Source organism: Rana temporaria, chromosome 11 (assembly GCF_905171775.1).
Source record: "Rana temporaria chromosome 11, aRanTem1.1, whole genome shotgun sequence".
Classification (NCBI taxonomy): Eukaryota; Metazoa; Chordata; class Amphibia; order Anura; family Ranidae; genus Rana; species Rana temporaria.
Window position 1 is genome coordinate 110,102,287 of NC_053499.1, and position 13,689 is coordinate 110,115,975.

Consider the following 13,689-nt stretch of genomic DNA (forward strand, 5'->3'; position numbering starts at 1 on the left):
TCTCATCCCCACAACCCTTGCCCGGTGGTTGTGGGGGTATGCGGGTGGGAGGCTTATCAGAATCTGGAAGACCCCTTTAACAAAGGGGACCCCCAGATCCTAACCCCCCCCCCCGTGTGAAATGGTAATGTACCCCTACCATTTCACAAAGGAAGTGTAAAGTCTTGTAAAAAAAACACACACACACACACACACACACACACACCGTAGAATAAAGTCCTTTATTAATAAAAAAAAAAAAGCCCAGCGAATGAGCGGCTGAAGCTGTGACATTACTTATATAGAGGAGGCAGGGCCACCCGTCACGTGACCCCGCACCCTCTGACGTACCCTCTGCTACGTCACTGGGGAAGCCCAGGAAGAGGGAACACTATGGGTCTCCCCAGTGACGTAGCAGAGGGTGCGGGGTCACGTGACGGGTGGCCCTGCCTCTATATAAGTAATGTCACAGCTCCAGCACGTCATTCGCTGGGCTGTGTCCAGCGGTGGGAAGAGGTCGGGGATGCTGCGCTCCGGATGGATCTTCTCATCGCTGGAGCGGAGACCACCCGGCCGTCGCAGGATCTTCTCATCGCTGGAGATCACCCGCAGCCATCGCAGGATCAGGACAACGTTGAAGCAGGAAGCCGGGAACGAGTGGATTATCACCGCTGGAGTTTTTTTCTTTCTTTTTTTCTTTTTTTTATTAATAAAGGACTTTATTCTACGGTGTGTGTGTGTGTGTGTGTTTTTTTTTACAAGACTTTACGCTTCCTTTGTGAAAAGGCACATCATTTTTTTTTTAAATTGACGGCGGGGTTCCCCTTAATATCCATACCAGACCTAAAGGGTCTGGTTATTGAATTTGCGGGGACCTCCGCGCATTTTTTTTTTCTAAAAGTCCGTGTCCCATTGACTACAATGGGGTTCGGAGTTCCGAACCCAAACTTTTTTTTTTAAGATTGGGTTCGGACCCGAACCCGAACATCCAGGTGTCCGCTCAACTCTAGTTAGAACCCCTAATAATACAAGTAAGAGGCGCAAAAGGAAGGAAGGAATGAATTAAATGGGAATTAGCCACACTCAGGGCTGCCATCACAGTGGAACAGAGACCATGTTCCCAGTGCTGAAATGAGAAGAGGCACCTCTGGGTACAGTACAGTACAGTAATGTTTTACTTAAAGTGGTTGTAACCTCTGTACTATCATTTTTACCTACAGGTAAACCTATAATAAGGCTTACCTGTAGGTATAAAGAATATATCCTAAACCTGTACGGTTTAGGAGATATTCCCCTCGCAATGCGCCGCTGACTGCAGCTGCGCATGCGCAGCGGGGATCTTCGGCTTAAGGCCCATCAGCCGCCGGACCTTGCCGGAAAGAAGTCTGCCGCGTGCATGCGCGAGAGTGACGACATCGCCGCTCCAGCCACTCACAGCGCTGGAGCGGCGATACCCGGAAGACACGCCGAGGCAAGATGACATCTCCCTCTGCGTGGACCGGGTAAGTTCCCCACACCTCGTTCCAAGGTACTAGCTCATTATGGCTTTTGCTTTTCAGGTATGAAAAATAAAAAAACAGCAGTGGGTTTACTACTGCTTTAAGATGCACTCACATTTATGAAGTTAAAAGCAGGCATTGAGTCACATCCCATAGTGGGGCTGTCCTCGGTAGAGTCAATCACTTGATCTCCTTCTCTATGCATCCTGGGTAGTTGTTATGATGGTGGCTCTACATCGCTGGATGGTGTTCAGCAGGCTGTGGTGGAGCGTGTCCTCAGCACGAGGCTTGGAACACAGGGAGATGTCTGACAGAGAGGGATGACGTCATCGGAGTACGACCAGGTTTCGTGAGCGTACAGGCTGTGGATGGAGTAAACAGCCACGCTCCTTTTTTTTACAACCCCCATTGGGTGGTTGTTACTACTGTTAAAGACTCCCTTACAGAGGTTTTCCATCAATTCCTGTCCAGCTGACAACAATTTGCTAGACAAGAAATGCCCAACATTATTACAGAAAGGAGAATGACCAACTTTTTTAGTAAAGTAGGAGTGCTTTAAAGGCATATTAATTACTTCAAGACCTGATTGTTTAACCCCCTTCCAGTGCAGGCCATTTCTTAGTGTTCTGCACTGCCATACCATTTTCCATGTCTTTTTTTCTGTAATAGTTTCCTGTGGAAATGGAAGTAAATTTGGAAGGAAGATGAACAGCTGCGGTGTATAGAATATCTTCAGCATAAGCTGCAACTTTATGTATATACATTAAAATATGAATTTCATGGTTATCCGGGTTATTTTGTGTGGTTAACAGTAATGGGTCAAGGAAAACCACAAATAAGTGGGATACGGAGGAGGAATAGGGTTCACTCATTGTACCATTAATACAAACCTGACAAGAGGAAAAAAACAGGAAGCGCCACATAAGTGTAATATGCAAGACGATATTTATTTGTTCAGCAAGCAATGCACTTACAGGAAGTAGTTTAAAAAGGCTCATCTGTGTCTTTAACACACGGTGCGGTCCAGTCTCTGATACATCACATTAACGGGTATGCAGGTGTTTTTAGAAGACAGCGGCAGTCTATCCTGTGGCCATCAGGAAATCAGCCGGGGCTGGCGTGGAATGCAGGGGAGGCACCGAGAGAGAGAGGACTAGGAGGAACAGGCTACGCTCTCTAAGGTCATCAGCTCCTTCTAAAGATGAGAAGAAAAGTAACCGCTCAGATGAACCAAGGAACTTTTACTCACTGGATCCAAACCGTGGGTGCCGGAAATGCAATTAATGCAAAATTGAAGAGAAGAAGCTGGGACAGCCACACTCCAAAAACGTTATTAAAACTGGTCACAGAACATCACACGCCACAGCAAACAATCAGGAAAAGGCTAACGTGTTTCGCACTGTGCTTCAGTGCTTATTCATAGCTCATGAGCTCACAGTGCGGCTGTCCCAGCTTCTTCTCTTCAATTTTGCAGCTCCTTCTAAAGGCCTACAGGGTCCTGCTGGCGTAGTGTTATTTATGCGCCACTGCCATTTGTGGGCCAACAGGCTCCAGCACACCAAACACCCCCCTGCAGCAGCATAACATGGCCAAATACTGGAGGATTGATTGGACTAAGGTTAATTTATGGGAAAATAATAAAAGGCATATGAATTATGTGTGGTTATTTTACAACACCGGTTAATAAAGTAAAAGGTGGGAGGTGGAGCCTGGGACGGACAGGTGGATATAGCTGGGACAAAAAACGTCATATGAAATGAGGGGATATATATCGGTGTTAAATGAGAGGCATATATACATGTACCTTTACCAAGAGGCACATGCAAGTTCATACATCTACATATAGAACACATAATGAATATATTTATATCTACACACATGATGCATACTATAAAAAAATTATGTCTACATATAAATTATTCAAAAAATTCCTTTAATTAAAAAAAATATATATATAATATATATATAAATGTGTGTGTGTGTGCGTGTGTGTGTGTGTGTGTGTGTGTATATATATATATATATAATCTCTCTTATCTATACATGATTAGATTAGTTCATCAGTTGTCATACAGGAAAAATACATTGGCTGGCGCTGCAGTCAATCACAGCGGATGACGCGGCACGCAGGGGGGCGGGGCCGAGTATCACGGGAGCGCGCTCGCAAAAGCTTTCCACCATGCGAGCTTGCTCGCATGAAGGTGGAAAGCTTTTGCGAGGAGGAGCCGAGACAGCCGCCGAGGGACCCCAGAAGACAGCGTTCGGGGACACTGTGCAAAACGAGCTGCACAGTGGAGGTAAGTATAACATGTTTGTTATTTAAAAAAAAAAAAAAAAACTTTGCCTTTAGTGTTCCTTTTAACCTGTGTTATAAAATAACCACACATAAATGTATGTATTTTATTAGGGATGCACCGAAATGGAAATTTCAGAACCGAAACGAAACCGAAATAAAAAAAAAAATCAATCCGAAACCGATACCGAAACCGAAAATTACTTTTCTCCCCCCCATATTTACATTTTTTTAAATGGGCACAGTGGCTGCATGTGATGGGCACAGTGGCTGTGTGTGATGGGCACAGTGGCTGCGTGTGATGGGCACAGTGGCTGCTTTTGATGGGCACAGTGGCTGCATGTGATGGGCACAGTGGCTGCGTGTGATGGGCACAGTGGCTGCGTGTGATGGGCACAGTGGCTGCATGTGATGGGCACAGTGGCTGCGTTTGAAGGGCACAGTGGCGACGTGTGTTGGCACAGTGGCTGCGTTTGATGGGCACAGTGGCGACGTGTGTTGGCACACTGGCTGCATGTGATGGCACAGTGAGGCTGCAATTAATGTTTTTTTTGGTAGACAGAGAAGGCAAGCATGGCTCAATAACACACAAACGTTTAAAAAAAACGTTTGTGTGTTATTGAGCCATGCTTGCCTTCTCTGACTACCAAAAAAAACATTAATTGCAGCCTCACTGTGCCACTGTGAAAAAATGGCAGATAATTTTTATTTTTACCTGCCATTTTTTCATTAAGTGCTGGTCAGTCACCTCAGTCAGTATTAACCACCCCCCCCCCCCCCAATCCAGCGATTTCATTTGTTCTAAGTTCCTTATTTCATTTTATTTCAAGTTCTAACAGGTTATGTTTTGCTAGTGCTTACTTTTTTTTTGGAGCACACTGCTCGATTCCTCTGTGTCACAGGCAGCTCCGACACAGCGCTCCGAGTCCTCCCTCCCCTCCGGCCGTGACGTCACACGGCGCACGACGCTGGACTGTACCAAGAGACTCCCCCATAGGGGGGAGTAAAAAAAAATCAGGAAATGGAGCTAGGAGGGGCTAGGAGGACTCCGGTGGAGCGCGATCGGCAGTCGGCACACAGTTTGTACAGTGCCACTGCCGCTGCCCGCGCTCTGTACTTGTCTAACGGCCGCAAATGCATTTGTAAAAAAAAACGCGCCCCCCTCCTAGACGAAATGGTACCGCCCACGGAGGGCGGTCATTATCGGCGATTTTAAATGTGTTTCGGCTTGTCCCTAAAATTGCTATTTTCGGCCGATATGTATCGGCCACCGATATATCGGTGCATCCCTATATTTTATTATTTTCCCATAAATCAACCTTGGTCCAATCAATCCTCCAGTATTTGGGATATGCTTTTGTTATTGTTCCGCAAGCAAGAGTCTCATGGATACATACAAAAGGATAAAGGCATGCAGGGTTTGGAGTGCATTATGTACAGAGTGTAGGGTTCTGGGATGAGCTTTGTACAGAGTGTAGGGTTCTGGGATGAGCTTTGTACAGAGTGTAGGGTTCTGGGATGAGCTTTGTACAGAGTGTAGGGTTCTGGGATGAGCTACAGTACCTGCCCGTGAGAATGTGTTTCCAGCGCGATCGCATTGCGCTGGTTCTAGGCGACAGGGTGATGTACATGTCGCGCTAGCTGCAATAGGAAAAACACATTACAGCGAGCGAGATAGAAGCGACGGGGATCCGACTTGCAGTCATTTATTAGTCGGCTCCGGTGGTCTTCTTCCGACTTCTCCGCTTTTTGGGGGTCTTCTTTCGACTTCTCCGCTCTCTTCTTCTGCTCTCTGGTGTCACCTCCGCGCTCTCCGGTTCTTCTCCTGCTCTCCGAAAAAAATGGAGGATCCCCCAGGGTGGGGCTTTTTAGGCAACAGTAGTACAAGTAGTCATGGTAGATACAAAATATATAATAGTTTAATAATAACAGGACGGTATCAAACAACGTTCAGTAAACGTATATAGTACAAAGGTTTAAAAACAACACATTAATGGGGTGTATTGGAAAAAAGGTAAAGAGTCCACAATATAAATACTGGGCCCAACGCGTTTCGGGTTTCCTTCTTCAGGGACCGAAGTATGTGTGGAGTCAGAAAGTGTAACAGACAACTTTTCTAGAAAACAAATAAATGACAATGTGTTGAAAATAATAACATACAGATGAAAAACATTAAACTGGTACAGATAAGAAAAAATCATACCACCCGAGAAGTTTCAACGGCTCAGCACACCCCTTAAAAGGACATCGCAATCGGGACGCATGGCAAGCCTCAGATGGTAAGGAGAGGAGTGAGGACTGGCATCTAATATCAATCACAGCGTAGCAAGACCTTTGGCCCGAAGTGTCACAGCGTAAAAGTTTATTGATTGTATATATATATATTTTTACCTGTCCAAAATATAAATAAGAGGACAGGATAATATCAACGGTGCCGCAGGCAACAAAAACGAAAAAGAACGCAAAAAAGGATCGCAAAAAAGAAAGCTGAACCAAGATTTTATATATGAGGCTAGAGACATACCTGTAATGACAAAAAGTGGCCAGAGAGGTCAGTAGAGGGATCGGAAGCTAACAAATAAATGAAAGAAATAAATCCCAGTTTAGAGATGTACAGAGTATAGGAAATGGCATGTAAAGCAATAGTATGGGGGTCAGGGTGGGAAACATGAAGGGACAAAGTACTTACATGGGAAGAAAACACAAGCAGTGTAGAGTGTGTACAGCTGCTGCAGCCATCCAGCAATGTCTGACATTGTGGGGCTGCTTGGCTTTTAAATAGGAGAGGGGGAGGAGTAAGGTGGGAGGGGTCTGTAAAGGAGCCTGCGTTGCTATGGGTCAGTGTGGAAAAGGGGGCGTTGCCTCCAAGTGGGGAGAGGGGAGGGACAGGTAAGCCCTGCTCTCATCATGTGGGAGCCCGCACTAATGACGTGCAGGGGAAAAAAAAAAAAAAAAAAAAAAAAACATGGCAAGTGACCAGGAAGATCACCTGACACGGGGGTGGAGAATATGCAGAATAGTTGGTTGCATGTTGGAGAATAAGAAACGTATAATAAAGGGGGCATGACCATTACTAGTACAGGAGAAGAAGGGTATAAAAAGGGTCAGCTAGGGAAAAAGTAGTAAGAAGGATTGGAAATGCAAGATGCAAATAAATGTTTTTGTTATAGAGTGATTTGTAAGCACGGTTGCTGCTCAATGCAAGCAGGGGTTTGTATATACAGTATCTTTATGTACAGGTATGCTCAGCCATAAAATTAAAGGGACAGCAATCTAAGAAGATGTTGTATTAAAAGGATATTATAACAGGGGCACGAAAAATGTCCACTGTGTGATCCCTGGATCACACAGTGGACATTTTTCGTGCCCCTGTTTTTTCCTTTTTGCCCCTGGACCTTTTGGCCCACGTGTCCCCATTCTTGCATAATTATAATATCCTTTTAATACAACATCTTCTTAGATTGCTGTCCCTTTAATTTTATGGCTGAGCATACCTGTACATAAAGATACTGTATATACAAACCCCTGCTTGCATTGAGCAGCAACCGTGTTTACAAATCACTCTATAACAAAAACATTTATTTGCATCTTGCATTTCCAATCCTTCTTACTACTTTTTCCCTAGCTGACCCTTTTTATACCCTTCTCCTCCTGTACTAGTAATGGTCATGCCCCCTTTATTATACGTTTCTTATTCTCCAACATGCAACCAACTATTCTGCATATTCTCCACCCCCGTGTCAGGTGATCTTCCTGGTCACTTGCCATGTTTTTTTTTTTTTTTTCCCTGCACGTCATTAGTGCGGGCTCCCACATGATGAGAGCAGGGCTTACCTGTCCCTCCCCTCTCCCCACTTGGAGGCAATGCCCCCTTTTCCACACTGACCCATAGCAACGCAGGCTCCTTTACAGACCCCTCCCACCTTACTCCTCCCCCTCTCCTATTTAAAAGCCAAGCAGCCCCACAATGTCAGACATTGCTGGATGGCTGCAGCAGCTGTACACACTCTACACTGCTTGTGTTTTCTTCCCATGTAAGTACTTTGTCCCTTCATGTTTCCCACCCTGACCCCCATACTATTGCTTTACATGCCATTTCCTATACTCTGTACATCTCTAAACTGGGATTTATTTCTTTCATTTATTTGTTAGCTTCCGATCCCTCTACTGACCTCTCTGGCCACTTTTTGTCATTACAGGTATGTCTCTAGCCTCATATATAAAATCTTGGTTCAGCTTTCTTTTTTGCGATCCTTTTTTGCGTTCTTTTTAGTTTTTGTTGCCTGCGGCACCGTTGATATTATCCTGTCCTCTTATTTATATTTTGGACAGGTAAAAATATATATATATACAATCAATAAACTTTTACGCTGTGACACTTCGGGCCAAAGGTCTTGCTACGCTGTGATTGATATTAGATGCCAGTCCTCACTCCTCTCCTTACCATCTGAGGCTTGCCATGCGTCCCGATTGCGATGTCCTTTTAAGGGGTGTGCTGAGCCGTTGAAACTTCTCGGGTGGTATGATTTTTTCTTATCTGTACCAGTTTAATGTTTTTCATCTGTATGTTATTATTTTCAACACATTGTCATTTATTTGTTTTCTAGAAAAGTTGTCTGTTACACTTTCTGACTCCACACATACTTCGGTCCCTGAAGAAGGAAACCCGAAACGCGTTGGGCCCAGTATTTATATTGTGGACTCTTTACCTTTTTTCCAATACACCCCATTAATGTGTTGTTTTTAAACCTTTGTACTATATACGTTTACTGAACGTTGTTTGATACCGTCCTGTTATTATTAAACTATTATATATTTTGTATCTACCATGACTACTTGTACTACTGTTGCCTAAAAAGCCCCACCCTGGGGGATCCTCCATTTTTTTCTGTTCATCAGGGGTGTCGGCAACTATTTGAGACCAAACCATAATAGATGTTCTATTCATACTTTCTCCTGCTCTCCGGTGCCTTCTTCCTTCTGCCGGGCTGCTCCGCTATCTTCTTGCAGCTATTTTACTAGGCCCAGCCAGCCCGATCTTCCTCCGTCGTCTTCTTCCTTCTTCTTTTCTTCCGATGTTGCCACAACGCTCCCTCCCACTGTAATGCTGGGTGTGCGGTGCACAACAATTTATATAGGCCTCTTATGATGTCACAGTCCCAGCATGCTCCGGTTGGTGATGACATAATTACCCCGTCCCCTTATGTCGTCACCACCCGGAGCATGCTGGGACTGTGACATCATAAGAGGCCTATATAAATCATTGCACGCCGCACACCCGGCATTACAGCGGGAGGGAGCATTGTGGCAACATCGGAAGAAAAGAAGAGGGAAGAAGATAACAGAGGAAGACCGGGCTGGCCGCTGCTAGTAAAATGGCTGCAAGAAGATAGCGGAGCAGCCCGGCAGAAGGCACCGGAGAACGCAGAGACGAAAGAAGGCCCCCGGAGAGCGGAGAAGTCAGAAGAAGACCCCCGGAGCTGACTAATAAATGACTTTAAAAACCTTTAGGTGAATGGGTATAGGTACAATGTACCCCATACTCATTCACATAGGGTGGGGGCACAGGGCCCCCCTGCAGCAAAGCAACCCCCCCCCCCCAATGATGAGGGCATGTGGCCTGGTATGGTCCAGGAGGGGGTGCCTGGTGTGCTCTTGGGGGGGGGGACCCCACGCCATTTTTTTTCTTTTTTGGAGGGTTTCCCTTCAAGATCTTCCCACAAGCCGCACTGCAAGTCGGATCATCATGATCCGACTTGTGGTGCGACTTCTATTCAAATCAATGGGCTCTCATATGGAACCATTAATTTTGAATAGAGCCAGAGAAATGCTGCTAAAATCTCCCGTGGCTAAACTTACATTAAAGCCAATGCAAAAAGCTTCTAAAAGTGCGTTTTTTACAGCTGCATTTTCCTGGCGTTGGTAGTCACTTTGCAGCTTGTTTTTCTAACGCCCCGTGTGCATGAGACCTAAAACTTCCAGGGATGCATTCGGAAAGTTGCTAGGCTTTCTTTGCTTTTTCTAGCTGAATTACCCACACATCTTCCTCTTTAAGCCCTATCAGCAATGTATGTTTTGCAAGTAGCTGGTGTCTATGTAATACAAATTCGATATGTGCAAAAATCCACAAAACAGAAAGGTTGGTGAAAGATTTTAAAACCTGTCCCGAGTCTGTCTATACTGTAATCCAGATTGTTGGTACTGACATTTAATGTATTTTTTTTCTACCCAGGCAGGAAGATGATTCCTATCAGAAGTTTATCCCATTTGTTGGAGTAAGTAGCATATATATATATATTTTTTTTCTTATTACAGTTTATGTTCCCATGGAACAGGTAGCACTTAATTTTTAAAAGCACTACTGAAAATTATATATAGGAAGTAGTGTTGCATAATCTATAGTTTAGGAAAGATTACTGAAAAAAAAAAAAAATGTTTTTAAGTTTTAGTCTGAATAAATGTAAAATCCCTTTTAGATTTTGTTTTAAAAAGGGGGTTCAAACTACTGTCTGGTTTTTAATGCTGTCTGTACACTCTGCTGATTTCCCCTACCATCCTGTACCAGTGACAGGGTATGATGAGAAATCTCTCCATTGGAGACAAAGCAAAAATAATAAACTTTTTTTTTTTTTTTTTTTTTTTGAATGGTTATGTCTGCAGCTATTTTAGGCCTTCTTTCTCTGGTGACCCCCCAGAGAAATCTACCCAGTGGTTTGACTAATGGCAATAAAAACCTGACAGACATTTTCCCACTCTATCCAAGAAAGAAAAACAGAGGGGCCCGGATTCACAAAGCACTTGCGCCGATGTATCTCGAGATACACCACGTAAGTGCAAATATGCGCCGTCGTATCTATGCGCCGTGCCCACAAACCGAGATACGCCTAAAAATGGGCTTCATCCGACCAACGTAACTTGCGTACGCAGGCGTATCGTGGGCGCATATTTACCCTGGACGCATCTGGAGCTCCCATTGATTTTATATTCAAATATGCAAATGAGGGAGATACGGCAATTCACGAACGTACTTGCGCCTGGCGCAGGCTACGTGATGTGCACGTAAGTTGTACTTCTGGCCTAATGTTATTCCTCATAAAGGAGGTGTAACTCAGCAACAGACTTACACCGGTCAGCTGGAGAGCAGCTGCAGCAGCACCGTTACGGATGAGCTGAGCAACCACACTTGCAGGACAACACATCTGTATGCCAACATGCCATGGGCAGCCATGGTCATAGCACTACTGCGTCCACAGGCATGGAGGAGGGCACGGGAGAGGATATACCGAACGCGCATGAACGTCTTTGGCATGGGGGAATCGGAGGTGTATCGCATCTTCAGATTCAGCCCTGATGCAATCCTTGAATTAGCCACAAGGTACTGGCAACACTCCATTTCCTCGCCAGTGGATCTTACCAACGTACAAGTGGAGTCGTGTCTGGGATGTCACAATCCACCATGAGCAGATGCGTGCACCAGGTTGTCCCCGCAATCCTCACACGCATGTCCCACCACATCATTAAACCCACCCATGAGCATCTGTGGCAGAAGGCAATGCAGGATTTCTACAGAATTGCCGGATTCCCACGCACCGTGTGGGCCATTGATTGCACACATGTGGCACTACAGCCCCCCCCCCGTGCCACAGAGCACATATACCGCAATCGTAAGCAGTGGCATTCCATCAACGTACAGGTGATAGCCGATGCATAATATGGTACGTCCGTGCCAAACACCCCGGGGCCAGCCACGACAGCTACATATACTGTCAAAGCAACATTCCAACAGAATTCAAACAGAACTTGTACAGGGACAGCTGGCTGGTTGGTGAGTGACATGGGAGTCAGGCATGACTGTCCGACCCCATGATGCAGACATCACAAGGGGCACATGCATGACTAACATCCTCCTGTCTTTTCCCTTCCAGGTGACTCTGCCTATGCACTTGGGCCCCATCTCCTGACTCCATACCGGAATCCCCAAACCAGAGGCAAGAAAAGATACAATGCTGCACACATACGCACCCGTGCAGTGGTGGAGCGCACATTTGGCATCCTGAAGTCCTGTTTCCGATGCCTGGATAAGTCCGGGGGGACCCTGTTGTATTCCCCAAACTTTGTGTGCCAGATCAGTGGTGCATGTTGCGTGCTGCACAACTACGCCATGAGAAAGGACCTGGAGATTGACATATGCGATGACCTGACCCCCAAACCAGACGGTCCCCCCCTAACCGAGGCTACCCTGTCTGCTGAGGGAACAGCAGTCAGGAGTTGCCTCGTGGAACGCATCTTTGCACGTTAAACACACACATTCATCATGGCACACGGACAATGCACGCATGCACACCACTGTGGTCCCTAGCTCACACACACCACATCCACCTCACATTGGTTTAGCCCAAGTCCACTGTGCCCCAATGATGTTGCTGTCCATTCATACCACATTCACGCGGTCGTGGGGATAACCTCTCCCCGACAACCCAAGGTGACACGCCTTGCTGGCAGGAATGTCACCCACACATTCACACACCAGTCACACTGTAGCCTGCACTACTGACCGTGTGCAGTGACTACAAAAAAAAAAGGGATCATGCCATTGGCCGACATGGCATGCCCTTATAGGAGGACGGCACATCCTTCTGTGCACATCTCTACAAAAAAAAAATGCTCTTAGTCTGAGCAAAAAAAAAAAAAGCACTCATTTGCCCTCTCGTGGGCCAGGCCTGGTGCCACGGGTACGGCTTCTCAGTTGTCTGGGGGGAGCCTTGGGTGGGGGGGGGGGGGGGCATCTGGAGGAGGATCATCCCCTGGTCTGTCACTCCTGGCAGATGCTGGCTGCATGCCCTCCAATGCAAGGGCAATGCGGGTGAGGACAGAGTTCGTCTCTGCCTGCATCCGCAGCTGGTGGGTGGTGGTCTGCCGCTGGTGGCGCCTGGTCTGCCTTCCCTCCACCTCGATGGCAGCAGTGTTGGCCTGTACAGCCACTCCCAGGTTCTTCACCTCTGCCACGAGGCCTGCTGTTGTGGCCTGCAGCTCCTCAATTGGCTGGTCATGGTGCTCCAGGCTGGCCTGCACATTTGAGCCCTGGTCCCCAGATGGTGAGGGACCCCCTGCCACCATGCGGTGACGCATGGCCTCCAGGGTCTGGGCTTGGTCACCCATGCAGGTCACCATGGCAGCGCAGTTTACGCTCACATCCTGCAGGCTGTCAGAGATGGAGCTGCTCTGCTCAGCCTGCTGCGTGAGGCACTGCTGCATAGCGGCTGTAGTGCCCTGCACAGCCGCTGTGCATTCAGCCTGGGTCTTGGCTAAGGAGGCCAGGCTGTCTGCCACACGGCACAGGTGACCGGCTAGAGCACCCATGTGGCGTGTCTGCCGGGCCTGCTCCCTCTGCAGCCCTTCTTGGAGGGCTCCGGGTACACCCCTGGTCTTTCGTAAAGCCTTCCTGGGGGATGGAGAGGCTTGTGCCCGTCCAGGCTGGGTTGGCCTGGATGGGGTAGCCCTGGAGGGGGTTCCCCTGATGGGCACGAAGGTGTCTGAGGGTCCGGGGAAGGTGGAAGCCTCCTCAAAATGGAGGCATTCCTCTTGGTGGATATCCACCGGCTCCTCCTCTAGAGGAGAGGTGTGGGCACTCCCCTTCACCGATATTCCCGGGCTTCCCAGGGGGTCAGGCTGAGGCAGAGGATGTTCTGGGGATGGCATGGGTCTGACACCGGCAGACGAAGGCCCAGCTCCCTCCAGCACATCTGTGGATGACACAAAACATTCACATGTTGGTGGACCCGCACACTTGTCACATGTTCCCTTGCACCCCCTCACATGCTACACACCGAATGGGGCATAAAACACACTTGCCTCTCCTCAAGTCCTGGTCACTGGAGTCAAAGCCCTCCATGCCCTCCACCTGCTCCCGCTCGAGAC

The 13,689-nt window shown here is 47.2% G+C and overlaps 1 protein-coding gene and 2 long non-coding RNA genes across 3 annotated transcripts in view; 2 read left to right on the forward strand and 1 right to left on the reverse strand.

The window, feature by feature from the left end:
• Positions 1-13,689, forward strand: part of PACS1 (phosphofurin acidic cluster sorting protein 1) — a 288,112-nt gene that overhangs the window by 218,773 nt on the left and 55,650 nt on the right. The window contains exon 19 of the mRNA XM_040328826.1: positions 10,004-10,046. Coding sequence (XP_040184760.1) covers positions 10,004-10,046 — 43 coding nt within the window. The remainder of the gene's footprint in view (positions 1-10,003; positions 10,047-13,689) is intronic.
• On the reverse strand, positions 5,848-6,840 carry LOC120917495. The gene is made up of 4 exons (XR_005744211.1): positions 6,461-6,840; positions 6,296-6,342; positions 5,975-6,162; positions 5,848-5,887 (listed from the first exon to the last, which is right to left on the reverse strand). It is a non-coding gene; the product is annotated as an uncharacterized LOC120917495 (long non-coding RNA).
• LOC120917494 lies at positions 7,637-8,418 on the forward strand. Its single transcript, XR_005744210.1, has 4 exons — positions 7,637-7,805; positions 7,924-7,970; positions 8,104-8,291; positions 8,379-8,418. It is a non-coding gene; the product is annotated as an uncharacterized LOC120917494 (long non-coding RNA).